Source organism: Nestor notabilis, unplaced genomic scaffold (genome assembly GCF_000696875.1).
Source record: "Nestor notabilis isolate BGI_N333 unplaced genomic scaffold, ASM69687v1 scaffold4563, whole genome shotgun sequence".
Lineage (NCBI taxonomy): Eukaryota > Metazoa > Chordata > Aves > Psittaciformes > Psittacidae > Nestor > Nestor notabilis.
The window spans coordinates 16,201-44,069 of record NW_009923161.1 but is presented as its reverse complement, the minus strand read 5'-3'; the positions used below and the strand labels follow the sequence as shown (position 1 = coordinate 44,069).

The 27,869-nt window shown below is 45.6% G+C and overlaps 1 protein-coding gene across 1 annotated transcript in view; it reads right to left on the bottom strand.

Moving 5' to 3' along the window:
• Nucleotides 1-4,942: 4,942 nt before the first annotated feature.
• LOC104403746 (serine/threonine-protein kinase TNNI3K) overlaps nt 4,943-27,869 on the bottom strand; it is a 29,440-nt gene continuing 6,513 nt past the window's right edge. Inside the window, exons 5-17 of the mRNA XM_010011984.1 lie at nt 24,861-24,971; nt 17,786-17,884; nt 16,289-16,427; nt 10,791-10,935; nt 10,599-10,703; nt 10,017-10,111; nt 9,220-9,369; nt 8,105-8,191; nt 7,015-7,071; nt 5,901-5,993; nt 5,715-5,772; nt 5,409-5,603; nt 4,943-5,057 (exon numbers count right to left, since the gene is read on the bottom strand). Of these exons, the coding sequence (XP_010010286.1) occupies nt 4,949-5,057; nt 5,409-5,603; nt 5,715-5,772; nt 5,901-5,993; nt 7,015-7,071; nt 8,105-8,191; nt 9,220-9,369; nt 10,017-10,111; nt 10,599-10,703; nt 10,791-10,935; nt 16,289-16,427; nt 17,786-17,884; nt 24,861-24,971 (1,443 nt within the window). The 3' untranslated portion in view covers nt 4,943-4,948. The remainder of the gene's footprint in view (nt 5,058-5,408; nt 5,604-5,714; nt 5,773-5,900; nt 5,994-7,014; nt 7,072-8,104; nt 8,192-9,219; nt 9,370-10,016; nt 10,112-10,598; nt 10,704-10,790; nt 10,936-16,288; nt 16,428-17,785; nt 17,885-24,860; nt 24,972-27,869) is intronic.

Here is a 27,869-nt window from a genome sequence, read left to right as displayed (position 1 = left end):
TAGGATTGTTTAGAATGTCCCTGTGACACTCTCATCAGCAGGGAAGGATCGAAGTGCCTCAGAGGAGTTAAAACATACCTGGGTTCAGCTCTGCCCAGGGACATGGTCCCTCATATCGCAAACCCAGCAGCCTCACTAGTCTTTTATCCTAGCAGTTCCACATCTTAGGAATCAGCTGTACTTTCCCAGGCAGCTCAGAAACAGGCTGAAGCATGGTGAGCATCACTTGTTCTAGAAGAAGAAACCCTGTATTTTTAGGCACTAATTCATTTGCTTTTCAGAGCACTCTGATGCAATCACAGAATGCAAATACAAACTGCTGGAGGCACAAGACATCTGCCACAGATGACAGTAACCTGGGAAAGAGCTGGAATAACATCCCCTGCTTTGGTGCCTCGCTGGGTCTGGCTGCATATCCAGCTGAAACCGCAAGTGCTGCTCAGCTCCTGCTAGAGGGAAGAGGAGGTTCTGTGCCTGGTGCAGGAACATGATGTGACAGGAAACCTTTAAAAACAACTGCGGAGGTGACCTATGGCCACATTTACAGTCATTTACAGCTCTGCAGATGTTAGAGAGGATCAAGCTTAGGGACAAAGACAAAATACTTGTGATTTAAATGTTGACTAGTGAAAGACATGCACTGTATCCAGGGTGCGGTACAAGAATATGGATTGTGACCACGCAGGCAAAGAATCTTTTGCCTATTGCAAAACGTTGTTTAGCAGGAAAATTGTATATAAAATCCATTGAAAATGGATTTACTGATCCAAGGAAGCTACTGCAATTGATTTAATTTTCAGCAAAGAGCACAGAGGAAAAACACTAACTCCATGCGAGAATGAAGAGAAAAGCTTTTAGAAATCAGCATCAAAACGCTGGGTTTCACACAAAGTGGGGATGGGGGAGAGCTGCACAGCAAGCTTCAGCTAGGCCAAAGGAACTCTGGAGATGAAGGTTTCCTACAGCAGTCAGTAGGCAGTCATGGTGCGTGGCTTTGGAAAGGGCTGAGCAGGTTACACTGAGAGGGTGGATGAATGTGGACACCCCGCTGCTGACATGGTGTTTGTGAGTGTTGGGCGGTTGGAGTGAATTCAGCAGTGTAGAGCATAGGAGAGGAAGAAATGAAAACCTTGGCAATGGCTTACATGATGAAGGGGAAATGAAAGTACCATTGATGGCCTCAACCAAAAAGCCTAACTTGCCCATGTTAGCGCTATAGACATAAGCAAAACCAGCCAAGTGAGGAGCACAGATTTCACCAGATAACAGTGTTTAGGACAGAAAAAAGGTAAGCTCTCCCAACCAGGACTCCCACAAATCACTGTCTTCAAGGTTTCTGGCTTCACCTAAACCCAAACCTTGAGATGATAAATTAAATCATAGAAGTGTAATGGGCTCATACAACATGGCCACAGCTATTTCAGTTTATAGTTCACCTGACTTCAGCTCTCATTCTTTCCATCAAAATATTTAAGTGGTTTGAGTACAACACTGAATCCTAGAAACACAGAGTGGTTTGGGAGGGACCTTAAGAGCATCCAGTTCCTACCCCCTGCCACAGGGACGGTGGAATTGTTTGGAGGCCCCCATCAGGTGTTAAATGAAAATGTTAATCCAGCACAAGGCTAAACTAGAGACTTCTGAAAGCTGAACCCTGGGCTGAACGCAGGATCATACAGAACTAGAGTCCTCTGTGCTCTTGGTTCAGATTTGGGCTCTGTCAGTAGGGACAGAAATGATCAGCACTTCTCAATGTGAAAAAATGTATTGAGCCCCAGCTTCAACTTTGACCTACTCAGGGACAGTACATTCCCTGAACACACCCATCTTGGCAATACACAGTCTCATCCTGGCTTGACAGTTTTTGTGGAGAAGCCAAGAAGTCAGTAATGGACCCTTTCTATGCATGGACCCTTTCTACATCCTAAACAATGCCAAATGCTCCTCTTGGTGCTGCGTGTATGGACATAGCTGAAAGCAGGCGGTAACCTCTGGAAGGGTTTGTCAGTCTGGTACCACCACTGAACACTACAGCTACTGATTTTTCTTATCTAAAGGACAAAATATAACCCACAGAAATAAGGCTTGGAAGGTGCAGCTCCGAAACACTATTGTTGCCTCAATGGCACTCAGAGATCTGAAAACCACAGATGAGAAAGGAACTTGTAAGCCTCTGTTTCGAGAAATACAGCAGGAAAAATGTGAGCTGAGCTGACAGAAGGTTAATGGTGAGTTCAGCAGAATCAGAAATTGTCTTGTATTAAAGCCACACACGTTTGCAATGGTGAGACCAGGCAGTGTTCTCTTCACGAAACCGTGGAAGGAAAGCAGGAGGAAAGACTGAGGAGTGTGTGACCATCCAGCTGCCGCAGGCACACGCAGTCCTGCGGCCTCACATGTGCAAGGGCTGCTCCATCCCGGGGCAAGAACCCACGGAGCACACTCGCTGTGTGTCCCTTTCCCAGGGAACAGGCCATTGAAAGATCCTTCTGCCTTTAGCACGCTGTGGGCCTAATGAAAGGCAACTGCTATTTTAAGGTTTCACAAGGAGTTTTATAACAAAGAGGAGTTGCAGACACCATCCCCATTACCGCCAGGCTTCCATCCTCACTTTCATCTTCCTCACTAAGCTGGCTCTCAGGATCTTTTACAGACAGCAGGAGCCATCAAATGAAGGTGAGTCACTCAAAGGCTTGGCCCAACCATGTTCAGCTGCTGTGGCTTAAATTAAACAGCTACTAAAATGGTCTCTTTTTTATTAAAGTGCTATAATCATTGTGGCTACAATCCCTCACTGTGGTGTTAGTAGTAATAAGCTGATACGTGTCACCGTTGCTGATAGCTGTCAGAACTGGAAAGCAAAAGAAAACTCCCAATTATTCTCTGAATGGAACGATAACCCCTTATCCAGGGCAGAGACATGAAAGATTCATTTTCCCTCTGTTCTTTCAAGCCATATTGCAGATTTATTGAATGCATTATGTGCCTTGCATCGGATTTCAGAACTCACAAAGAGGGTTACGAGCTATGTGATACTTAAGGCAAAAAATGCGAGGCTCCTGTGAAGCCACTGGCAAAACTTAACACAAAGTTTCCCTCTTGGTCTTTCTCTTCAATTGTCCTGAAGGTTTTCATCCTGTAATAGTGCCTGTGGCTGACTGGGACTCGCGCTGCAAACACGACTTCTGCTCTTGCTCTGGAAACCTTCAAGAGTTAAGCTACTCCCAGCACCACTGCTCACATCAGCCACACTGATGCCCCTACAGCAAATTATCTTGTGACCCCACAAGTAGGATCTCTGAAAGTTCTGTGAGGCGATGATGCACTTGTCAGCTCTCTGGGGAGAGAATGTTTTGCCTTTTCTTTTGTGGAACACATGATTTAAACCCTTCAGAGCAGAACTATTCTCCTGACAGCCAGCAGGAACAAGCACATCCGGGTCTTTTGCTGTCCTAAACCACTCGCACAGGCTGCAGCATTCGGACGTGGGCTCTTGGCGTGCACCACGGCTGAGGCAGGGACTGCAGCTTCAAAACAAAGCATCTCCCTCCTCTGAGCCTCACCGTCTGGTGGCCTGAAAGGATGCTGTGAAGGGGTGGAGGTGTATGGGGAGAGCCACGGAGAAGAGGAGGATGCGTGAAGCCAGGGTGAGGAGGAGACAACCTTGGCTGTAAGAGGAACACATCAGCAGTAACCTCCTACCCGGCGCTGATCACAGCCATACACGTGGCTGCACAGCCCAACACAGCAGCAGGGCCCGTGGTTGCAGTGCTGGGTGCAGCCATTCCTCTGCGCTTGTGGCAGTTTCAGTGCGAGCTGATGGGTGCTCTTGGGTAAATACAGCAAAGTGTGCTAAAATCTGCAGTCAGAGTATAAAGCAGAATTCGTGCTGCTATTGCTAACCTGGGGCACATAAATCCCAGATTATGGTTTGTAGGCTGCATTTTTCAGCCTAAAATAAAGAAAGGTGGAGTTTCTTTTGCATCAGTGCTGTGATTTGCTTCCTCAGCCTGCAGGGGTATGTTTTTCTTTTGTTACCACAATGGAGTTATTCTTTCATTGAAGAAATCACTTCAAGAACAGGTACTCCTTCCTGCAATACGCTTTTGAACCCAAAGTTCTTGGGCACTGAGGGAACTCAAGATGTTATCATTGTACACATGCCAGGCTCTCCAGTTCCCTCCCTGCCTGCAGGCTGGGCTGTTCCCCTGGAGGTGCCAGAACATGCTTGAAAACTGCTGCTGCCTCATATTCCCTCAGAATCCCACACCAGAACCGGGCACAGTCCAACAGCCAGTCTAATGCTTAGCTCAGTAAAGGGGAAAAACAGCTCTACAAGGGCCTGTAGGGACAGGACAAGGGGAATGGCTTTAACCTGCCCGAGGGGAGATTGAGATGAGCTCTTGGGCAGAAGCTCTTCCCTGTGAGGGTGCTGAGGCGCTGGCACAGGGTGCCCAGAGAAGGGATCTATTGAAGACATCCCTCCTCACTGCAGAGAGTTGGACTAGATGAGCTTTGAATATCCCTTCCAGCCCAAACTATTCTATGAAAACAGGTGAAATTAATTAATGTTTTGGATTCATACTCATACTCATACTGGAGAAATACCCTAGACAGCAGAAAGCATGGAAAAGCCATCCCACAGGAGCCCTTGCGCAGGTGGAGTGCAAGCAGCAGTGTTCAGACAAGCTGCCAGCCGGGGAAATCACTTCACAAGGCTGGCTGCTGGCTGCTCAGTCAGCTGAAGTGTACTAAAGCCTCCAGTGGACGTGGAAGCCTCTTGTTGCAGTTCCCAGCCCAAGTGGTGCAAACAGACCTTCCTCCAAGCTCCACCAGTGCTACTGAGGTACCACTCAGACACCAGGGCCTGTGGGTGCAGGGGAGGCTGCAGAGCATCGCTGCTGCTGTGGCTTCGCATCCCCGGAGTGGTTAGGGCAAAGGAAGAGGCTTACCTGTTCAAATCGCGATGTATGATGGGCTGGGTGAGGTTGTGGAGGTACTCCATGCCTTTGGCAACATCTACAGCAATGATTAACTTAGACTGCAGATCCAGAGTTCTGTATGTTGAAAACAACAACCAAAAGAAATCACTCAAAATGAATAAATGGACATAAATTACATGTAAATTATTCTTATCTGTCCATCATGGAACCTTTGCAATTGCTTTAAATACAAAATAATGTTACATAAGCCATGTTACGTAACTGTAGATAATGTGGAATAATGACAATAATATTTTTGTGATGACATTAATTTCCCTTGTACATCAATAATGTACATCACAGCTAACATTTTTCTTGTGTGTTCCTTCCTCTATTGCTTTGTATTGAAATGCTAATTTACATGGGCACAGGTTTACCAGTCACCCCAATCTGTGCCCCCAGCCCCAGCAGGGATGGAGAGGATACCTCTTCTGTTCATGGAGCAGGGAGAAGAGCGACCCCCCCGAGATGTACTGAGTGACAATAGCGAACTGGCTGGGGTCGTCCAGGCAGGCTCCCACAAACTGGATCACACATGGGTGGTTCAGGCGGCACAGGATGGAAACTTCGCGGCAGAACATGTCCACGTCGGATTTGGAGCAGTACGTGTTGGCTCGGTAGCTGAGAGTTCACAGGAGGGGGACAGTGAGGCACAAATAGCACAAAATAGGGGGTGTCAAGGCTTCAAGGTGGGTCACTGCCCAGCCAGGTGGAAATCTCTGATGAACTCACCGTTTGATTGCCACGATTTTATTTCTGCATCGTCCTTTATACACTTTTCCAAAAGACCCTAAAATGGTTTAGAATAAGTAAGCACAAAGTTATTGATCATGAGCATCAGATATTTCAAATGGGTGCATCAGGCACTTCAAACGGGTACATCAGGCATTTCAGAGGGGAGCATGCTTCCTCAGGTACCTGAGCCGATGATCTCATGGAACTCCAGCTCTGAGAGCTGCAGATGGAAGTGTGATGGCAAACCAGCACGGAGGAGGAGGACATCTGCCTTCTCTACAAGGGAAAACACTTGTCCTGTTGCATAGTGTGGGTTGTGGGGAAGGGCAGAACATGAGGATTTACCCTCACACCCCCACTGTGCTGTGAAAGCTGCTTTCTTCCTATAAATCCTATCCCCTTTTCTTTCAGTAACCACAGGAAAACCGGTAATAGACCAATACTTGCAATGGCTCAGCTGCTTGGGGCTTTCTTGGCTCTCAGTCCTTATCCCTGATGACCACTATCCCACGGGAATATTCTGCCTTCCCATCTGATGGTTGTGTAAAACTCTTTACAGACAGAATTAGCTCCTGTTTTCCTGTACAGCTCATCACTAATGCAGCGGGTGCTATTCCAGATCTGACTGACCCTTTAGAGTCAGAGGGAATGTAACTCTTGCAGCTTCATTTCGTTAGCAAACATCTCCACCTTGTTGATCTTTTCCATCTATTATATAAAGTTTATCAGAATATTTCCAAATGGAATGTTCCAGCAGTGCTGTGTAAGGGATGTCAGGATTTCATTATACCCACGGTGCATATTTGAAGTGGAAAATTGAAAGCACCACAAAAAAAGAAATATTTCAGAATACAAATATTCATCTAAATGTTTTATCTATTTGTGTTTCAGGTTAACACCAATTATTTTTGGATAGAATTTTTCTTGTAAAGATAATCCAGGCATTTTACAGCAGAGTTCAATATGGTATTTGCCTGCATTCACAGGTGTGTGTCTATTGCTTTGGTGCTGGATTACAATCACATCCTTTTCTCCAAAGAAATAAAAAAAAATGTATTTTTTAAAGTAAACGAAAATAAGATGAATACAGGAATTATCGTGATGTTGGGGAGCCAAGGTAAGTATATTGTTTCCTACAGTCACCCTGGGGAAATATTGCTGCCACTCATGCCCATCATTACATTTCTGACCACTTAAAATCCCAGGAGTAATGAATCCTGTGCAGTGTGTTTAGGCTGACGAACACCGTGGGTAAAATGACCATAAAAGTTCAAGTTTTCCGCTGGCATTAAAATACCTTTCGTCATGCTTTTAATCTTCCCTAGAGGGGATGGAACTGACACATAGGAACCATCTGAAACAGAAGAACAGAATCAGTTTCGTGGAGCTCAAAGACAGCAGAAGCATCTGTACTGATAAATTAATGAGGCAGTGATTGCCAAAGAACCAATAATAAAGGGCTGGACATACACATGAGCACACTGACAGATGTGGTTGTGGGCTGGGCTGGGCTGGTCTGGAGTTAATCTTCACAGTAGCTGCTGTGAGGCTGGTTTGGGTTTGTGCTGGGAACAGAACACACTGCAGTGGTTTATTTATCCAACTCTCGCTTTAACATTCTTCTCAGCACTTGTCATTTAGTTGCCAATACAAATGAGTGTTTTTGTAGCAAAAAGGGTGATTAATTCTTCCCAAGGGGGAATTAGATAGCCACAGATATTAATAAATACAAAGGGGACTAAACATAGAAACCTACCGGGTGTCAGCAATCAGAAACATCAGAGCTAAGCACCACAACAAGAATGGCCAGACAAGGTATTACGATGGGAAAAGGCAGGAGTAGTGATTACAAGGGATTGATCTTCATCTCATAGCTTCAACTTTTCTTTCTAGCGACTGCTACAAAGTGACAACTCTATTTCGAGATAGAGGAAGACTTTTCACACATCCAGAGTACCTGTGAAATGGTGATTCTCATGACACTGATTTTATAGTGGGATAAAAATATACACCTTAGAGAGAGAGAGCCGGGCCTACAAGAGTGGGTGTCAAAAGGATGGGGCCAGACTCTTTCCAGTGGTGCCCAGCAACAGGCACAAACTGAAACACAGGAAGTTCCACTGGAATATGAGGAAAAACTTCCTGACTTTGGGAGTGGCGGAGCACTGGGACAGGTTCTCCAGAGAGCCTGAGAAGCCCCCTTTCTGGAGGTAAACCCGGCTGGGTGTGATGCTCTGCGACCTGCTCCAGGTGAGCTCTAGCAGGGGGCTGGCCTGGATGATCTCCAGAGGTCCCTACCAGCCCCAGCCACTCTGTGATTCTGTGATTTCAGTGGTCTTTGGATCAGACCCTTCGGTCAGAGAATAAAGTGATTTCTCAGACCATACCTCCTCCAGGTTGCGAGTATTCATTGCAGGGGGATTCATCTTGAGGTCTCTTATAATGCTTCAGAAGGGTCACAATGGCATCGTGACCTAGGGAAGAAAGAGGAAGTCTAAAGACGTGCTGGTAAACCCAACCGTCTTCTTTTTTTAATTGGTTTATACAAAATTGGGGGATTTGTACAAAATGGTAAAATGTGCCCAGAAAACCTGTAGACACAGATACAGCTGCTCATCAGAGCCATCTGGGATCCTTAACTACGGAACTGTGGGGAAATACCTGCCAAGGAAAACAGGGTCGTATTGTCACCAGTCCACCTAATCCTAAAACGTGAGGTATGGCAATAGAACAAACCCTGCTACAGAAAGCCTGCAGTGGAAGCCGACAGTGCTCTTCAATAGGCCTTACAAGCACAACCAGTGCCTGAAAGTATTTCCATTTTGTTGTCCTAAACTGGACTACATTTTTTGCCAGTATCAGGTTTTTGAACGGCCGTTGAAATCCACAGCTCTTTGTTAGTCATTCGCATAATAAAGGGTGCTGCTTTTGGAGGAGGGGGAATGCACTGAAGTCACGGAGTCAGAAGCAGGACAGAAGACTGGCCCGTGTAGGACAGTATAAAAGGAGCCATGGAAGCTGCCTTGCTGTGATCCATGTCTGCAAGAATTTAAGACTCTGCTTTATCACTCTTTCAGAAACAAAGCTACAACTCATGCACACACAGAGGGAGAAACAGCCTCTGCTGAGCAGGCTGCATCTTTTCTATTTTAGCAGCACAGGAACAGCCCTGTCCTTGAGTTTGTGCTGAATCAGGCTAATGCTTAACAGAGTGTCTGAGAAGGTAAATAAAAGAGCTGGGTTTTATAACCCTTCATGCCAGGAACCAGAAAGCAGATGATGAGAGCTCTTATTGTACAGGGACTGAGGGTTTTTTCTGTAGTGTTCCGTCCTTTGCTGTTCTTTCCTCCCTGTGCTGTTCCTATGGATTTTCATAGAATCATAGAATAGTTTGGGTTGGGAAGGACCTTAAGATCATCTGGTTTCAATCCCACTGTCATGGGCAGGGACACCACACACTAAACCATGTCATTTTGTAGCAGAAACTAGAAAGCCAAAATACCTTTCTCATAGGCCCACATTAAACAGGTCTGCTCATCCTTTTCTCCACTGGACCTGCTGGGATCACAAGCTACCAGGTTCATATCAGCTCCATTATCCAGTAAAAACTGTACAAGTCGAATATGGCCATGGTAGCAAGCACAGTGCAGTCCTAGAACATCAGAGGAGTGTGGTAAGCACAGCTGCCAGAACATCAGAACAGGACTCGCAGCAACAACTATAAAGCACAAATTGATTTCCTACATAAAGGAATATATTATCAAAAAAGCATCTGAGGCTATAGGTGAAAATGAAATAGGAACATTGCAGGAACCCCTCTACTGCCTGCACACAAGGTGTTAGCATTTACTCTCCCACCTGCAAATCACACTGAACAACTTTGTACGTGAGGAGAAGCAAGCGGAAACAAAGGTGGCTCTTTTGCTGCTGCCTGTGGCAGGGGCATGGAGGTGTGCTGCCCTTCAGACACCACGTCCTTCATGCCTGGGCCTAGAAGAATAATACTTGGGCCCAATTCCTGAACCTACTTAGAAGCCCAGCTATGGAAGAATCAGTTTACATCAGGTTTGTTACTCATATACAAGCTGATGAGCCTGACACATCCTCATTGAAACCTTGTCACCGCTACCACGTGTGTCTGCAAATGTATTCCAGAGGAGCTGAGATCTGTCTGAAGGGTAACTGGGTGCTGACCATCGAATTGCCATGGGAGTTACATGGAAATCCTCACTGTGTGTGGCTTCCCGACTGTTTGGTGCTGGAACACACCCTCATACCCCATAAGGATGTTGATGTTACCTGTGTGCCCATCTCTTCCCTGGTGGTTGATGCTTACAGCGTTCTGGTCCAGAAGAAATTTTACAAGTTCTATGTTCTTCCCATAGGTGCAAGCACTGTAAAGTAAAGGGAAATGTGAATGATGCAGTCCATAAAAGGTAGTCCAAAATTAAAAACTCATTACACAGAGATAAATCATTACACAGAATAAAGGATCTTTAGAACTGTGCAAATGCATGGTTCACCCACCAATGCACGTTCATTCCGTTGTTTCAGGGACATTCTAGTTATTGCTGTATAAATCCATTTTGCACAGCTATACAAAGTCTGTTTTGCAAAGTGCCTCTTAAATGACGCTTTACAAACTCAGAGCATCAGAATCAAACTGTTCAGCCACCTCATTTCTCATTCAGGGCATCTGGACTACCTGGTTCTACCTTCACGTGCTCTCCTGTACCCCCAGATGTAATCTTACCATCCACGCCGAGCTCGCTGCATGCTTTGTCCTCGCCTGGCTGCTGGTAAGACAGTTGTAACTCTGGGTGTTGTACCACATGCACATGCAAGCGTAATGCTGCTGACAATGGCATTTAAACATCTCACCTGTGGAAAGCCGTTTCACTGAATATGTTTTCTTTAGTGAGACTTTCAGTTCCTGAGAGCTGAATCATTTCCTTCACAACCTCGAACTTCCCGTTGTAGCAGGCACTAGAGGTGAAGTAAAGAGCTGTTAACACTGCCAGCTTTCCCATGAGCCTAACTTCCCGACTGTAAACCAGGCAACTCAGAGCTCACAGGTGTAAAGGGGTGTCTCCATAGATATTCACCACATGGGGCTGAACTTCAAAGCTGCTCTGCAGTAAGAACTTCACGATTTCATGGTGTCCAAATCGACAGCAGAAGTGCAGAGGGACGTGGTCTTCGTTGTCCTGAGCATTCACTGCCATTGGACCCGCAAAGAGACCAAAGGAAGAATTTTATACTTAACATAGCTTGTTTGAGGCAATTAGTAATGAATGTTTTAGTTGTTGTGCCTATAAGTGCCTATATGTTTTGAAACGTCCTGCTAAAATATTTATGGTCCTATTTCTTTTAACTGGATATTTCTGTGAGCTTTTCTCACAGACCCCACATTACTCAATGCCATCTGTAGTAGTCTGCCAGGGTGGTTTTCTGGACTTGGGGTGTAATTGCTTTCTTCCAGTAGCAGATGTATTGAATGTCTTGATGTAGCTTTCCATAAATGATTCATGAGTTATAAGTGGCCCTTAGAAAGGGCAGTTGTGAAGCAAAAGTAAGATACATAGCTACTATGTGTAAGAAAGCAATCCACAGGCTTACTCCAAATGCATGGAACAATAGTTATTGATTACAAATACTATTAATAGACATGCTTTGTTGCTGCTTACAGGAAGGAAAATGCAGATGGTTTTAGGGTTTATGTTAGCTTCCTTGAGAAGCAGGATCATGGCTTCTCAATGTAGTTATACAGTGACAAAACAGAAACAAAAAATGAAGGAAACACAATAAGGATGTATTTATCATGGTCACTATTAAAATATAAATGCATAAAAGGCACGAAAGGAAGAGGAGAATTCATTCAAACATCCAGATTTCCACTGCTCACTGGTGTCCAGTGACAGGTAACTCCAAAGGTGAATTCTGTTTCAGGCCAAAGAAGAAAACTAAAAGGAATTCCCTTAACTTATATTAAGCTTGTGGCTCCCAATTTCATTAACTGCTTCCACCAGCCTTCCTCGCAGTTGTATTTTAAAGAGAGTGAAGAAAAGTAAACAGTTTTATTTCTCTATTCTAAAATAATTCTTCACTTTATAGATTCATGTGACATGTTAGCATTTGATTTTTATGCAACTGCGGTACCAGACACAGCTTCATTCTGAGGTGCAATAAATAAGAGGGGAATAAATGTCAGAGTTTTATAATAACAAATGTCAGTGTGTTGGAATATGTACCCACGGAATGGTCTGAAGGACACTGAGGGTTCCAGGGCCATGAGCTTCTTTGACACAATGAGGTGTGAGGTGGAGCAGGGAAGGGAACATGAATCTTCTCTGTTTATGCAGCTGGAAGGAGATCAGCTCAGCGTGGGATGATGGGTCTGTTTAATTGATAGCTTCTTGATTTCTCTATGAACCACAGCACAGAGAATGGAACATTTCCAGGGATGGAAAACGGGCACCGCAAGTCTGGTTTAAACGACTGAGGGAAACTGCCCGGGACCCAGCGAGTGGGAACTGGTGAAGACTGGGAGACTCACAACTGGACGTGCCGGATTCTCAGCGTCAGGCTCTGGCTTCGGATCTAAAATTGATTATATTCGGCAGAGGTGACAGTGATTTTCAAAGACACTTGAGAGAAGAGGACAAGCAAGTCCAGGCAGCTCAGTGCTCCTGAGAGCACCAGATTTCATAAGAGACTACAGGAATTACACAGACAAAGAATGTATTTTATATCACGTGGTCCCTGAAAGAAACCTCCAGGACCAGCAGTTTGAAGAATAATAAAATACAGCAGTTGGCTCACGTGAAGCAAAGAAAGTGTTTGTTTCCTGGCCATGAAATAGTTCTCTGAGTTCACAGATAGTCTGTTTCTCAATGACCCCATCAGGCTACACAACAGTATTTAAATACAATTTTTTTTCTTTCATTGGAAAGTAGCAGTTTTGGAGTCATGCAAACACCTACCCTGGGAGCCCTACAGACAAGCATCTGAGAAGTGATTATTGCCAGGCCCTCCCTGGTCTCAAAGAAGTGAAGCATAAAGAAAGAGTGGAGCACACTGAGATTCTAAATCATCATTACTTCTTCAACCACCCTCAGCTCTCGGTCACCCATTCCTTTTTCTGCCGGAGGGCTGGGACACCATCAGGAGTGTGGCTGCACCATCAGCCCAGCTGATAACACAACAACAGGACATCACCACAACTCTTCATTTTCAATGATCAGGTTACCTTTAACCATTCTGTGATTCCTTCATGGAACTGGCAGGTGGGACTGATGACCAGCAAATAACTAGGTGACTTGGGCTCTGGTTCCGAAATGAGCTCCTGACACCCAAACATACACCCTTCTGCTTACCTAAAAGGCTCAGCAGCTCAACACCACTTCCCAAGGTCAAGGCCATAACCAGGCAACTGCTAAAGGCAGCAAGACATCAGGATCTAACATCTACTGCTGAATATTCATTCTCAGAAACTCCTCAGAGAGAAGCTGAGTCTGGACATGAGTAGCTACCAGGAAAAGTGAAGCTACCAGAAAAGCAAGAAGGAGACAAAAGGCATTCAGGCTGATGAAAGGAGAGAAGAGGATGGCTATCGAGGAACACTGATGGCTTCTCATTGTAATGATCTTCCTTTTCTATTTTAAGGAAAACCCCTTCCCTTTGTTTTGTTTATTACAATTATCCTAGGAAAAAAAAAGTGAGATTACAAGAATGAATCAAAAGTTATGAATTGACACGTCATAATTGTACCCCGATGACTGCCACATTCTGCCACTGGATATTCTACATCGTAAACCTGAATTTCCTGACAGAAAAATAATGCAAGTTGGTACAATCCTGTTGACTTGATAATGCAGAAAAATCGCTAGGAGTTGGGAAGGTGTGAAAAAAGAAAGAAAGAAACTGAAGCTGTTAAAGACAGAAATGAGAAATCCCATATTAAACCAGCCTGTGAAAATCTCAAGGCAGTTACAGCACTGTAAGGGAGAGCAGCTTGCGAGGGTGTGCTGGGCTTGCAGATCTATCAATGGTCTCAAAATCAATTTGGAGCTTAAAGGAGTCTGATCAATGCCTCAAGAACTGTGCCTGAAAGTCCTTATGTGACTTGTGGAAATGTACAGAATTTTCTTAGTCCTTCCCTACAGAGCTTGTGTCAAAACAAACTGAGATCAGCACCTGCGGAACGGCTGTACTTGAGAGAGACTGGTTTTACACACTTGCTGGTGTGAAACACAAGCATCTGTGATGATGGACACATGGGCACTGCATTCCTTCCACAGGATTTGTACCTCTGTCGTGGCTGGGTTGAAGCAGAACTTTGGCTGCTGTCAGTGATGCTGTATTTCAGCAGTGTCTGACCCTTGTGGGCTGCTGCAGTGGCCACTGGTTTCCCCCAGCAGCCCTGGGCTTGGAGCTGCTCAGTGACTAGGGTGATGTTAAGAGGAACATCTCAGGTTGTGTCACCAATGATGCTCTGCACAGAGCACTGCCAGGTTCCTCCGGGTGATTTCACTACTCACTCTCATTCCCAGGCATTGAGGAGATGCTCCTCTATCTGCACCATGTTTCAAAGTGTGCTACTTTGCCAGTGAAAGACTTCCCACCTGCAGCTTCCCTTTCCTTTTCCCAGGGCTGAAGATTCTGATCTTAAAGAAAAGATTGTGAAACGATGTCCCAGATTCTTTCCTTTTGGAGTAAGTGAGCTGGCAGCGAACCTCCCCTGCTCTTCTTTCCCCCTCTTTATTATAGTTACATCAGCTCAGTGCTACACGATGAGACTGAAACATCAAGAGCTCACTACTGAAAAAGGTACTTAGAAACCTGAGCCAGGCTGTGTCCCTTCACACTTGTTTAGTGCACTGTAGGCAAGACTCACGGGGAATATGATAAATTTATGCTGTTAAAATCCAGCAAAGAAGTGGAAACTGGGCAGAAACAGTGTCTTTGTGCCACTACCAGAGTAGGAACAGGCACAGGGGAATTCTGCCGCTTTTGGCACTGCTCCCCCTGCTATGCTCAATTGGTTTTGATTCCCACGTGGCTGTGTGCACAGACTGGAACCAGACATCAAATGGGATACTAGATTTAGAAGCAGCACTTGAAGAACTCCGATAACTTTTTGTCTTGCAGCAAATGCTTTTTTTGTTTGGTTGTTTCTTGCTTTTCTAGTTCTCCTCTTCCAAGATCAAACTGTGATATCCGCAGGCAGAATCCCAACCCCACTGAAATTAATGCAAGTTTGCCATGGACTTCAAGGGGACTTTGGTTTTACCCTGTATACTGTAGAAAAAGAATCATCTTAGAATCATGAATCATGGGATAGTTTGTGTTGGAAGGGACCTTAAAGCTCCTCCAGCTCCAACCCCTGCCCCGGGCAGGGACACCTTCCACTAGAGCAGGTTGCTCCAAGCCCCTGTGTCCAACCTGGCTTTGAACACTGCCAGGGATGGGGCATGTAGGTTAACAAGAGTTATGATGTACTCCAAGATACATAAAAGAGCAGCACTTGGCAAGTGATGTACTGTTCCTTTTCAAAATAACGTGTTTTCTCTTATTCTGAGGATAAGAAAATAATTTCCAAGTAATTTTAATGTGGTTTAGTATTTAAAAATCTCTGCATTAATAATCATAATAGGCATAAACCATGACCTCTAAGTTTTAACATTTATAAGACTACAGGATGTGGCCACAAGTGTGTATGCACATGGTGCAAGTGTCTCAGTGATGGAAAAGTGAGGCTGCACTGTGGTATGTGGTATGTGGAGTGCCTTCTCCATTACTGAAGCAGCATAAGGAGAGAGAACAAAAGAGCAAGCATAAGCATTCAGCAGCTGCATGCTAATATTAATTACAATGGAAATTAATTACAATGTAATATTAATTACAATGGAAAATATTTTGAATTGGGGCACATGCAAACTCCACAGCACTCAGCTGTGATGTGAGAGTCTTACTGGCACCAGTATGGGATCACCTGGGAAAAGAATTCCCAGGTTCCTAACTTCTACACAGCTCCAAGAGGATGCTACTGGACTTTGTCCAACCTGTGACATCTCTCACACATGCGCTTTGTCTTATTGTCTCTGTCCCACAATGAAGCATATGAAGCCTGTGAAGCATGATAAAGTATGTGCTGAGAAGGTTCTATTTTTCATGGAATCTGAACTATCCTGAATCACTTGCTGTATAACTCTGACTTGCGATTCTCCATCGGTACCTCACCACTGGGAGCTCACCACATGTGTGTCATTCTGATTGCAACCACACACCACACAGCCACGGGTCCTCTGCCTGGATGCACGTCTCAGTAGAAAGCTACCTCTGCATATTGACCTTCACTTTGTTTTCTGCTGCTGTTTTTCACCTCTAAGTTACTCATGGAAACAGAATGCATGTGAGGTGACAAACCAACAAGTGAGGAGAACTCTCCAGCTCCTATTTGTATGTTTCAGTTGCCCAGAGCTGATACACAAACAGACAGTACGTGCCAGGCCTGACTCTGTCTGTAAAATACAACATTCAAATTGATTTTTCAAAACATCCTTTCTTACCGTCAGCTTTGCTCCCCTCTTCCATCAGGAGCTTTGTAATGTTGAGAAAGCCTTTGGCAGAAGCCAGATGGAGAGGTCTGTCTCCAACTTCCCCGCTCGCGTTCACATCAGCTCCGAATTTCAGTAAGAGGTGGGTTACCTGAATAGTTTATCAAATTATCACATGGAAGTAAAGCTTTTGACAGAATTAGACAGAACATTGCAGTGGGCAATACTATACGTGGCATATCTTTAAAGCTAAATCAGGCGAGATTCAGTAGAAAACTTATTTTTAAGCTGTATAATCCATATAAATATTTAAATTCTCAATAGCAAGGACCTGTTCACTCTCTAAAGTGTTATGTACGGCAGAAGGCTCGACACAAGACACGTGTGTGTTTAACTGACCAGTCAGCAAAATAAAGAAAATGCCCTCCAAGTGCTCAAGTGCCAGAGCCTTTGCTTCCTTCCTCATCCGAGCCTCTTCTCACGGGAGCACCAGAGGAGCTGTCAGCACAATTTGACAAGACTGTGAGTATTTGTTCAGAAGTGGCTCCTGGCAAATAAAGACACTCCTCTCTCACGCCAGCATTCCAGGAGTTCCTTAATGTGGCTGGATGATGAGGTGCATGTACAGGGAAAGCAGCCCCTTGGGAGCACATCCCTGGTTCACCCCCTTGCTGCCCCCAGCCACAGATGTAGAGCATCTTCACTCCTCTGTGCACCTGGGCTCTGTGCTTTCAAAAGCTTTTCCTACAACACCTCCCTGGTGCACTCGAAGTAACGTGTCACTGGAATGAGGACTGCACTCTCCTAGAGCTCATCCTTTGAAACTTGAACATACCCCTCAATATGTGCTTTTAGCCAAAGAAGGGTGCAGGGAATGACGTGCATAACCCAAAGCAGACCCATTGTCACGTTTCACATAACGGGGCCATTGAAGGCAAAGGGCTGGACTGCTACATTAACCGTATATCAGTTACAGACTGTTGAAGGAAAGAGAACTGGGAGGGTCAGTGCAGCTTTGGTCAGAACTTCAGCTTATGTTTCAGTAAGTCCATGATTTGTGTGCATGAAGCAGGCACAGTTGGACTTGTCACAGGCAGGGACCTCATGCAAACCCTCCTCTCTAAATAATCCTTTTCTCTGTTAACTTCAAGTGGCCACAAGCTAGTTTGTGCATTCCCGGGAAAACCAATGGAATTGCCATTTAATTATTATTCCTTGGAGAGGTTTAAGAACATCTACTCACATTTCTTATGCAATCTCTGAAACATGGATGAACAAACATGAAATGGATTATGCCTCTGGGTCCGCGCGTGTTCACAGGTTACCAAACCTATTTTTGCTGGGGTCCAGCACAGAGAATAAAGTGGATAAATTTCCTGTAGATACTCAGACTCTTGGGACAACTGGGGATTGACTTCAGAATTGTAACTTCTGTGTATGAGGCCTTTTCATGGTAGGACCCTCTGGAATGTAAAGCAAAACTAACACCAAACCTATAGCCTTAGTTACCTGTTCATGGCCATAATATGCAGCAATATGCAGTGGGGTGAAAAAAACTGCATCCTGGACGTTCACGTAAGCTCCATGCTGCAGAAGAATATCAACGGCCTGGAAAGAAACAAGCAGAAAATTCCAGTTGGAAGCACTGTAGACATGTGGGCAGCTCCTAAAACAACGTTTCCAAACCCCACATCGCCAGCTCAACAAAAAACCCCAAACCAGCAAGCCACAAAGGTGAAGAACTGCATCCAACGTGCAGAAGTGCTTGACTTACAGTACTTGCACTGAACACTGAACGTCACTGATGCTTTATAAATAAGCCTGAAAATCTGTTTGCCAGTGAAAAGCCTGAGTTATGAAGTAAGAGGCACAGAAATGAATGTCTGGATTTTCTGAGAATAACCTTTAATTTTCTTTTAGCCATTATGAACAGAGAGCACTAAACAAATCTGTTTTTAAAAGCAGAAAAAAGAACCAAAATGAAAGATCCTTTGGAATGTAAATGTGTGAAGGTAAATCCTCACACGTAATTCCCTCAGTGGGTAAAGGTTTCTTTGTGTTTTAGATGATAATAGCCCTTTGGCTTCAATAAATGACCTGAAGTGTTTGCTTTCCAGTTTCCACTTTCTGGTTCTTTCAGGAGGCTGCTGCTCACCCGGACAGCGATGGATTATCAGACACTGGCTTCCTGAGTAACTGTCCGGATAGAAGCCACAATGAACCACTGTGGATTATGCGCTGGAGCTGAAGCGCTGCTGAGCTTTGTGAAGCATCAGGGACTCTTTAGGCATGCTCAGGGCTTGTACCACAGACTGCCTGAGTAGTTCTACATGTTATTTGGATGAATGCTGGTTCTGAGTCTAACAACGGCGAAAGATGCTGGCCCATGAATCGAAAAGGAAAGGGCCAGCTTCAAAGCTGTGCTGCTGATACCTGCCCTCCCTGCTGAGACTTCCCCTGAGGGTGCCCGTGGCTAATGCTCGCGGTGATGATGCCCATTCTGACAACCACTGCCTAAGCTGAAACCACCAAACCATTTCAGCACGCAGGAGCAGGGCCAGCCATTCGCAGCCATGCCCTTCTCCAGCGCTCGGAGAACGAAAGCCTGTTACCAAGCAACATCAGTGCACAGGGATTAGCTCTTTACACAATTTAAACTGAAATAATTTCTTTCCAGGTGGCTGCCTGAATACGCTTTCTGCATAATGTCCCTTCTCTGGCATATTCAAACGTGGCTGTTTCCCATCAGTTTAACCATTCCCCGTGGTCCCAGCCCTAAGCCTGCCTGGGAGCAGCGCTGCAGTGACAGTTCTGTCTCTCCAGAGCCCAGGGGCTTCAACAGGTCCCTCACATTACAGGAGGCACCTGGGTGTCGCAAGGACTAAGCCATCAATTGGAGACAGGCTGGAGGAGGTAAGGATTGCTGTGGTCCTATGGAATTATCTGTCAGTACCTCTCTGGATACAAATGATGGGCAGTGTTGGCATTCTACATCCAATATTATTTTCCAGAACCTGGAAGTATCCTGGGAGCATACTGAGCATTCCCGATCATACATACATACTCCTGATCAAAGCAAGGACCAGTTTCAACGATCAGGTTGTTCAGGGCCTTGTCCAGTTGAATTTTGATGATTTCCAAGGATGGAGGTTCTGCATCCCCTCTGGAAAGCTTTCAGTGCTGCACCACCCTCATTTTGATTTCTCCAGCCCCTTCCTATAGCGTCAGAATTTCCCTTGCTAAATCTCATGTGTGTTGACACCCTTTTGCTGTGCATCCTTTTGCTACAGAGCCTGGAAAAGAGTTTGACTCCATTAATAAAAGCTTATGAAAGATCCATGAAGCAGCTTAGAGAAGCTGCCTACCCTTCTACCAGCTGAGGAGCACCTCAGCAGCAGCCTCTGCACGTACTCTTACTGGAGGAGTGTTAATGTGCTCAGGAAGTAAATAAAGAACATGCTCAGTCACTGGTTAATGCACTCGACTCCATCCGTGCATCCCACATCCAGACAACTTTCAGTACACGAGTAGCCTGGTGGACGAGAGGTGGGGAACACAGAGCCAGGTCCTCTGTGATTTAATGGCTCGGTGGCTTTCAAGTGGTTCATCTTAGACATTTTTCAGCCAACTACCATCCTAAAACTGAAGTTGTTGCTGTTGGGTCTGGAAAGAGCTGTTTGGACCTGTAGCTTTTACAAGAATATGACTGAGAGTTCTTCGGATCAGTTTGTTTTAATTTAGGCATGCAGCTGCGAGGCTGGAACACGCTCAGTGCCGTGACCACTCAAAGATGGAATTCATCATTTAGATTCATCTACAAGCTCCAGGATGGATCTTTGAGCTGAAAAAGCCCATGTTGAGAAATGTGGATCCAGCTCTGATGACGAACGTCAAAGTAGATGAGTTTTGACACAATGTCCAGTCTGCAGAAATGACAACCATGGAAGTGATTTTGTGATGTCCAGATAAAAAGGATTTTGTGAGTCACATTAAGCAAACTCTACTCAGCTGTCATCAGAGGGGTGCAGAGACAATCATCACAGTTTCACAGCCAAGCTTGATTTCCGAGGGAGAAGAAAGGAACCTTAGGAAACACTGCAAGTTGGCATAGCCAGTACAAGTGTTTGGGTATGGGGAAAGTGACTGCAGGGAGAAAGGGGGAAATTTCTGATGCAAAAAGAGCTTTAAGCTGTTATAGAAAGACCAGAAAAAGATTTTCATCCTCAAGAGACAGTTGGCGAGTCACAGTGCAGCTCGGAGCCCGGGGGCTGTTCCCAATCTGCAGAGAGAGCAGCACTCAGCGCCTCAACGTGCGGCTGTTTCTAACTCAGAAGGATGCTTTGAGCACCCTGAACAACTCTCACTTTGTGAGCTGTCTCAAAACTCTCTTAGGAAAGGCTTACTCAGAAGCTCTTTGAACATTCAAGTCCATTATGTTCACTTCAAAGATAATTACGCTGCTCTGAAGGTCAGGAGGAGTCAACAAAATAAAACCTAAGAAAGAACACATAAGGACTCTGCCTCCTGGACAAGGGGAGGGGCAGGAAATCCCGTAAGAATACAAGATCAGAGGTTATTGACTCTTTAGCAGTTAAAATTTAAATGAGAAGTCAACTTCAACAGTTCAGGCCTTTGCCCAGCGGTAGCCTCTGCACAGCCTTACACTAACTAACCAGCTAAAGAATCTATCATGAGCTTCAGCAGTTCCTTTGTTAATAAAGCTGTTATAACAAAAGCATGATTAGTGGCAAGCATTTGCCTAATTGCCTCCAAGTGAGGAATGTAGCTATGATCAGTCACATCCTGCAAAGGGGCTTTACATTAAATGATGGCAACTCCTATTGTAAGAATGTTAGAGCACACTCTCTCAGACTGAATTAAGAAACTACTCAAGGGGGTTCTGAATGTTTAAATACAACTTGCCAATGAATGCACGGTCAATTGTCAGTCTTAGGGCAAGAAAGATTTAATACTTAATTCACGCTCTTCAGTCAGACACGGGCTCAGACGTCAGCCCAGCAACAAGCCTGTGCTTGTCCTTTTATCTTGGCTGTTCCCACCAGATGAAACACAGGTTTACAGGGAGATTGCTAATGGAAGATGCAGGTACTGGTGCCTGGAAGTAGGAAGCTCTCCCCAGGGTTGCTTTTGCCACAGGGTGGCCAAAGAATGAGATTTTGAAAATGTTTAGCTGATAGTGGTACTTGCTGGACACAGAACCTCTCACACGGCTTTGGGCACTATTACTGGATGTTGGAGTCCCCATTACCTTGAAGCTTGTACAGTCACATACAGTGGTGCTGGCTGAATGCCATGTCTGGGTTCTGGGTCTAGAATGGTTCTGAAAAGGTCTGAAAAATCAGAGTCAGATGAAAGAGCAGGCTGGGAAGATGCAACACTGTCATAAAGTGCAGTGAATGAAGGTAGAAAACGGGGCCTTTGTGGACCACTCGAACAGGCTCACATGAATCCTAGTTTGAACATGCTCCTTGTTCAGCCTGGAGAAGAGAAGGCTTCTTCAGAGGGGGACCTTAGAGCAGCTTCCATTGCCTAAAGGGGCTACAAGAAACCTGGAGAGGGGCTTTGGACAAGGGATGTAGGGACAGGACAAGGGGAATGGCTTTAACCCGCCAGAGGGGAGATTGAGATGAGCTCTTAGGAAGAGACATGAGACGAAGAGCAGGGTCTGCCTTGGCATTTGCAGGGCAAGGCCCAGGGACTTTAAAGAGCCCCAGTGTAGAGAAGAGCATTTGGTACTTCCCACAGAGGAAACATTAAATACATCCCCCATAAAAGTGATAAAGATTACTGAAGTGCTGCGACCCTGATTAACATCCCCATTGTGATTCCTGCACAGCACAATTGGATGCGGTGGTCCCTGAGCTGGTTTTTAGTGACAGGACAGCCAAGGAAAGATTTCCATCACTAGTACGAAGAGCTACGTGTGTGCTTGCAGGGGCTGACACGATGCCCTGGGAGCTCAGGGGTGTAATGCTGCAACAGCAAGGACCCCCCTGCTCACACCTTGCTCGGCGACCCCCATGCTTGCACCCGGAGGTCTGCCCTTCGCAATGAAGGGCTCCAGCTTGTGCTGCTGGTGCTTCTCCTCACTCACCACTGCAACAGATGCACTGGATTGATTTGTCCCCTGATCACTGCTGGAGCTGCTGACTGAAACACTGAAGGTTAATGGCTTTTTAACCGAGTTCCTTGGTGTGACCACCCGTGAAGGGTTTTAACCTTCCTCCACCTTAACCTTCTGCACACACGCAGCCTCTCTGGGTAACGTGAGGTTGTCACCAGCTGCGTCTTGATGCATCCTGTCTTTAACAACAAGAGCAAATGTTCCTGTTGGATTTAAATCACTTTGGAACCATTCGGGAGGCTGCAATGTACAGCTAAATTGACCAGTAACCTCACTGGTGGCCACAAGCCTGGGAAGGTCCTCAGCAAAGTGTACGCACACACACACATATATACACATTCACAACTGTATACATACAGACTGTATATATAGCCCTTAGAGGAGTGAAAACCTGAGGAGAGTGGAACAGCAGGATGTGTATTTCCACTAGAAATGGGGAACTCCTCACTGACAAAGCATTATGAGGGTGAGCAGCTCTTACTGGTGCTTGCAGAAGTGCTGGGATGCGGCTGTTCTGAGCTGTGTTTGCAAATCCCAGCCTCTGTCCCCAGTGACCACTCTGCTGTTTGCTCCTATCATTATTTCACCAGTGTCCACAGACTCCAGAGCCTTCTGAGCCCTGCAGTGGCTCCAGGTACTGTCTCTGTGCACACATACGTCTCTGTGCACATACACGTGCAGTTAGTTGCACGGGGTGCAATACTCAGAGCTATTCAGTGCAAAAAACTCCAGTGGGTGCCTGGTGCAATTTCCAAAATCCTCAGAGAAATTCAGGTATGGGATTAGCTTCACTGGAAACTAAAACCTGCCTGCAAATGCCAGCAAAGATCTATCGGCTTCTTTGAAAGCCTAAATAAAATAGAAAGCGTCGCATATTGCTACTGGCGCAGAGATCTCACAGTTTCTTCAGACTGACCAGAAACAGGAACTTAAAGACAATCTAAAGAGCATAAATGAGGAAGTGTCACCGTGCCTCAGCTGAACCCCAGCGTCCAGCGGCATCAGTCCTCAGAGCAGGTATGTGAGAGGGAGCAGATTTCGGAAACAGCACAGAGGATTTCTAGAGGTCACCAACTGCCCACCAAAACTGCCTTTTTTCTCTCTTTCCACACACACTGTGTAACTATTTCTATATGCATATGTATAGTAACTAGTGTGTAAGTTGGGTGACTGGAAGCGCAGCAGCAGCAGAGCTGGCTTGCTTTACATCAGCGAGCTCAGTGACTGCTGTAACTTGGGAGTTCCTAAGATACATCTTCTTTCTTGCCATGCACATAGATAGAGGTGGTTCTTCTCTGCTGCAAGCTGCACACGTGCCTTGTTCTAGTCCAGCCAAATCTTCTACTTCAAGGGAATTTCTAAGTCTAAAATGCACATCTAAATTCACAGCGTACAGGCAGGTATTAACGTCACCGCTGTTTCCTTCCTTGTCCTAAATTATTCTTTCCTTGCTGCTTCTCTCTCTTTAAAGAACTTGCTGTTTCTGTCTCCAAACATTAGTCCAGCCCCTCTGTAAGTTTAAACTTCTACTTAAGCAGAGGACAAAATCTTTGCTTGCTTAATGGACCCAGAGGAGATAAAAAGCAGAGTACCTGAACTGGTGAGTCCATTTACAGCCATGAACCTCCCAGCACCAAGGTAACTGCACACCCCGTACTTGAAGAGATTAAAATAATAAATACATTACTCTGAGTGAGCTGTTGCCAGGGTGACAGAAACGAGATGAAGTGGGAAATGTCTGAGCTGGGGTGGTAAGTGGTAAGAAAACAGATTCATGACTGACAGCACATCTAGAAAGGGAAGGGCCTGATTATAGGTATCTAGGGAATCTCATCCCTCTTCCACCCTCTGCTCCCCATGGTGATAAGTCTCCAAAGAAGGTTTATCACTATGGATGTTTGAGATTCACACCAGACCTACCCTGACAACAGCTTTCTCTGCGCCAATCTGAAGTACGAAATAGCTCTGAACGGGAACCTCTGTCCCCTCCTGAAGTGAAAATCACGGAGCTCTGAAGCAGAGCCCGTGACAGCTAGAAGAGGAAATGAGACTTCTATGGTGCTTCCTTCACACTCAGAGACAGCATTTGGAAGCCTTGCTCCACATCCAGGTTCAGAAATCCCAGTGTATGAGTGAGTGTGTTTCATCATCAGTCTGTTAGTTAACACTTCTGATATTTAGAGAGCAGTGCCATTTATTGCCAAGACTTTAAAGCACTTACGTAAGGTAAGAGGTGTCCAAACAGATCTGTGTCCTCTGTGCATGTTTGCTCAGTGTAAAAGCACGTGCTCAGGGGTTTCCCCAAAGTACAAAACATTCAATACAACTCAGCTGTACTCAACCAGTCTGAGCTTTGTTTGGAACAGCATCAACCTGAACCACAGCGACCTGCTGCTTTCTGCACTCACGGAGGCTTCCAGCAGCGGAGGAGCAGCATACCTTGTGGTGGCCGGCGATGGTGGCGATGTGCAGGGCCGTCAGCGCTCCGTACCCGACCTGCTGGATGTCAGCCCCGCCGTGCAGCAGCGCCGTCAGCAGCTCCGCGCTGTCCTGGAAGGCAGCGAGTCCAACACGTCAGTGCCAGGCACGGCTCTCCCAGAGAGCCCTGGAGAGCTGCATGTGTGTGCTGAGACCTCCAAGACCCCGGGGGGACCTTACTGCGGTCTTCCAGTACCTAAAGGGGTCTATTAGAATGATGGGGAGAGACTTTTTAGGCTGTTGCGAGAGGACGAGGGGTGGTGGGTTTAAAGTAAAAGATGGAGATTCAGGCTGGACACGAGGAAAAAATTCTTTACAATGAGGGTGGTAAAACCCTGGCACAGGTTGTCCAGAGAGGTGGTGGCTGCCCCATCCCTGGAGACATTCCAGGCCAGGCTGGATGTGGTTCTGAGAAAACTGGGCTAGTTGAAGATATCCCTGCCTGTGGCAGGGGGTTGGACTAGATGAGCTTTGAAGGTCCCTTCCAACCCAAACCACTCTGGGATTCTATTTCAAGCAAAGGGACTGACCATGACACCAGGAGCACGGGAGTGCAAAGAAAGGGTGGAGGGAGTGTTTGCCCTGGGCACCAGAAGTCTCTCTTTTGCTAAACTAAAGCCTGCATCTAAAGTCCTTATTGTGATTACATATGTCTTTAAAGATCCCGGTCTCCAAGCCACTATTAAGTGCTGACACAGACTGTTCTCCATGTTGAAACATGACAGCAGCTAACACAGCAGAAGGGCACCTGAGAGGCTCCCAGGATAGCATGACTGCCACACTCTGAACTGTGAGCTTGTTTTCCGAATCATTTCACTCCTCTTCTGTCATGCACAGTTTTAGCTATGACTTCTTGCAGCAGCAACGGGCACTATCAAACAGTAGTAATAAAAATCAACTTGAGAAACAGTTAAGAGTCTCAAGGCCCAGACAATGTGACCAGCAATAAATTCTGCTGCACAAACGGTGACACTAAACACAGAGAAGTGAAATAATGGGAGTGGTGACAGAAGTGGCAGGAGAAACCAGACCATCTTGCGCACCACCACTTGCTCTAACTGCACCAACTAGAGCTACAATCATTCTCCCTTTTTGGGGAGCTGCCCAGAGATGAGCCTTCTCCAATCCATTTTCATTGTCTCCTGGGAGGAAACACACAGCTCAAGAGTGAAAGAGGTGCTAAAGGCTCCAAACTTCCTCATTGTTCTCCACCTCTTTGAAGTAGTCACTAGAAGAAGGGCAAGAAGGAACCAATGCCAGAGAAACAGCAGCTGAAACATGTCTGTGAAAGCATAACAAATGTTCATAGTGAAATGGGTTTCCTGCTTTCAGGAAATACTTGCAATTTCCCTTTGATAACAACGGACAGTTAAAGCTGACATCATTTTCCCTATCAAATAGTTTTAGACCTTGAAACATGGTGCTTGGGTGGATAATGGACGGGATATTGTGCAGCCTGGGAAGACAGGCGGAGCCTGAATTATCTTGAAATGTTCTGTACTGATCAGTGACTCGTCCCACTTCTCCCAGTTCCGTTTTACCCCGAGGAAATGCCACAGAAAAACCCAGAATGCAGCTAAGAAGCAGGCAAGGAGTTTCTCAAGAAGTTTCCCTGCCTCAATATACACCACTGTTGTTATGAGGTATCTTTAGGCTCCTTTGTATTTTACTTAGAAAAGAACTAGAATACAACAGAATCTGTCATTTAAAGTCTCAAAATGCCACTTTTGGGAGAAACATTACATTGCATTCTATTTTACATCCCCAAATTCACACGAGTTTGCTTTGCTTTGTGGAACCTGCAAAGGATATTGGATATTGCATCACATTACTTGAGAGATTAAATAAGTTTCTGATATAGTTTTGTGTCTGAGTGGATGGAAGAGATTTATCAACTATAGATTGCAGAGCAACCAGACAAAACAAGATTTGATAGCAAAATCAAAACTATTCCCAAGTAATGGAAACACCCGGGAAATGTGATATAAAATTCCTTTTAAACAAAGGAATGGTTTTTCAGCTAAATTATTGATTGGGAACCATTCACTGAGACTGACATTAAATAAAGCAGAGAAATTCTTCCAGGCAGTTGGCTAAAAATGCAGCACTGAGCATGGGGGAACTTCCTTTTATGACTGCAGTAAACCACCACCTCATCCCATGATGTACGAGTGGAAGCCTGTCATCGGTTTATAGCGTGCATGGCTAACAGGTACCAGTGGCTGTAAAATTAAACTAACACAGGAATTCCAAGACATAATACAAGATACATCAAGTGCTCACAGCACAGCAACTAGGAGAGTTACTCCTTGTAACTAGGAGAGGAGGTGGCTCATGGGCAAATGTGGAGTTAAGCCTGGAGTTGCAGAGCATCCTCAGCATCCTCAGCATCCACAGCACATTGTGAGTTCCAGGAATCCAGCTCCATGATGGAGTCTTCAGCCTATTTAATGACCACTTCCCTGAACACAGCTGGGGCAAGGTCACTGTTCTAGAGATGGGATAAATGGAATCCAGCATGTGGAGCAGGAAATGGGTTTAGCTGGTCCACAGCAAACACTGGATACGGGGCAGTGTCTTTCTTCCCAGCTTTGGACAAAACCACAAACGCTGCTGCTGGCATCTCTTCTTTCCTTCCCCTCCTACTGCCCCCTCTGAATAGCAAAACCATCACTGCATTGGGGGCCCAGTGTCTGCCTTGCACAGACGATACCGAGGACTGTGCCATGTGTCCCAGGAATGCTGTCCCTACACAAACTGTGGTAGGCTTTCCCCCGACTCTCCCCATGGGAAGGCTGAGTGCATGCTCATGCTGGGTCAGCCATAGACTGGCAATATGAGCTCAAATCTCTCCAGGAGAGACTTGGGTTGTCTCCACTCTGGACAAATATTCTAATCACCGGGTTATGTCCCAACAGAAGGCAAACAGTCTCCTCTCCTACAAGTGAGCTTTTGGGGAGGAATGAGAGT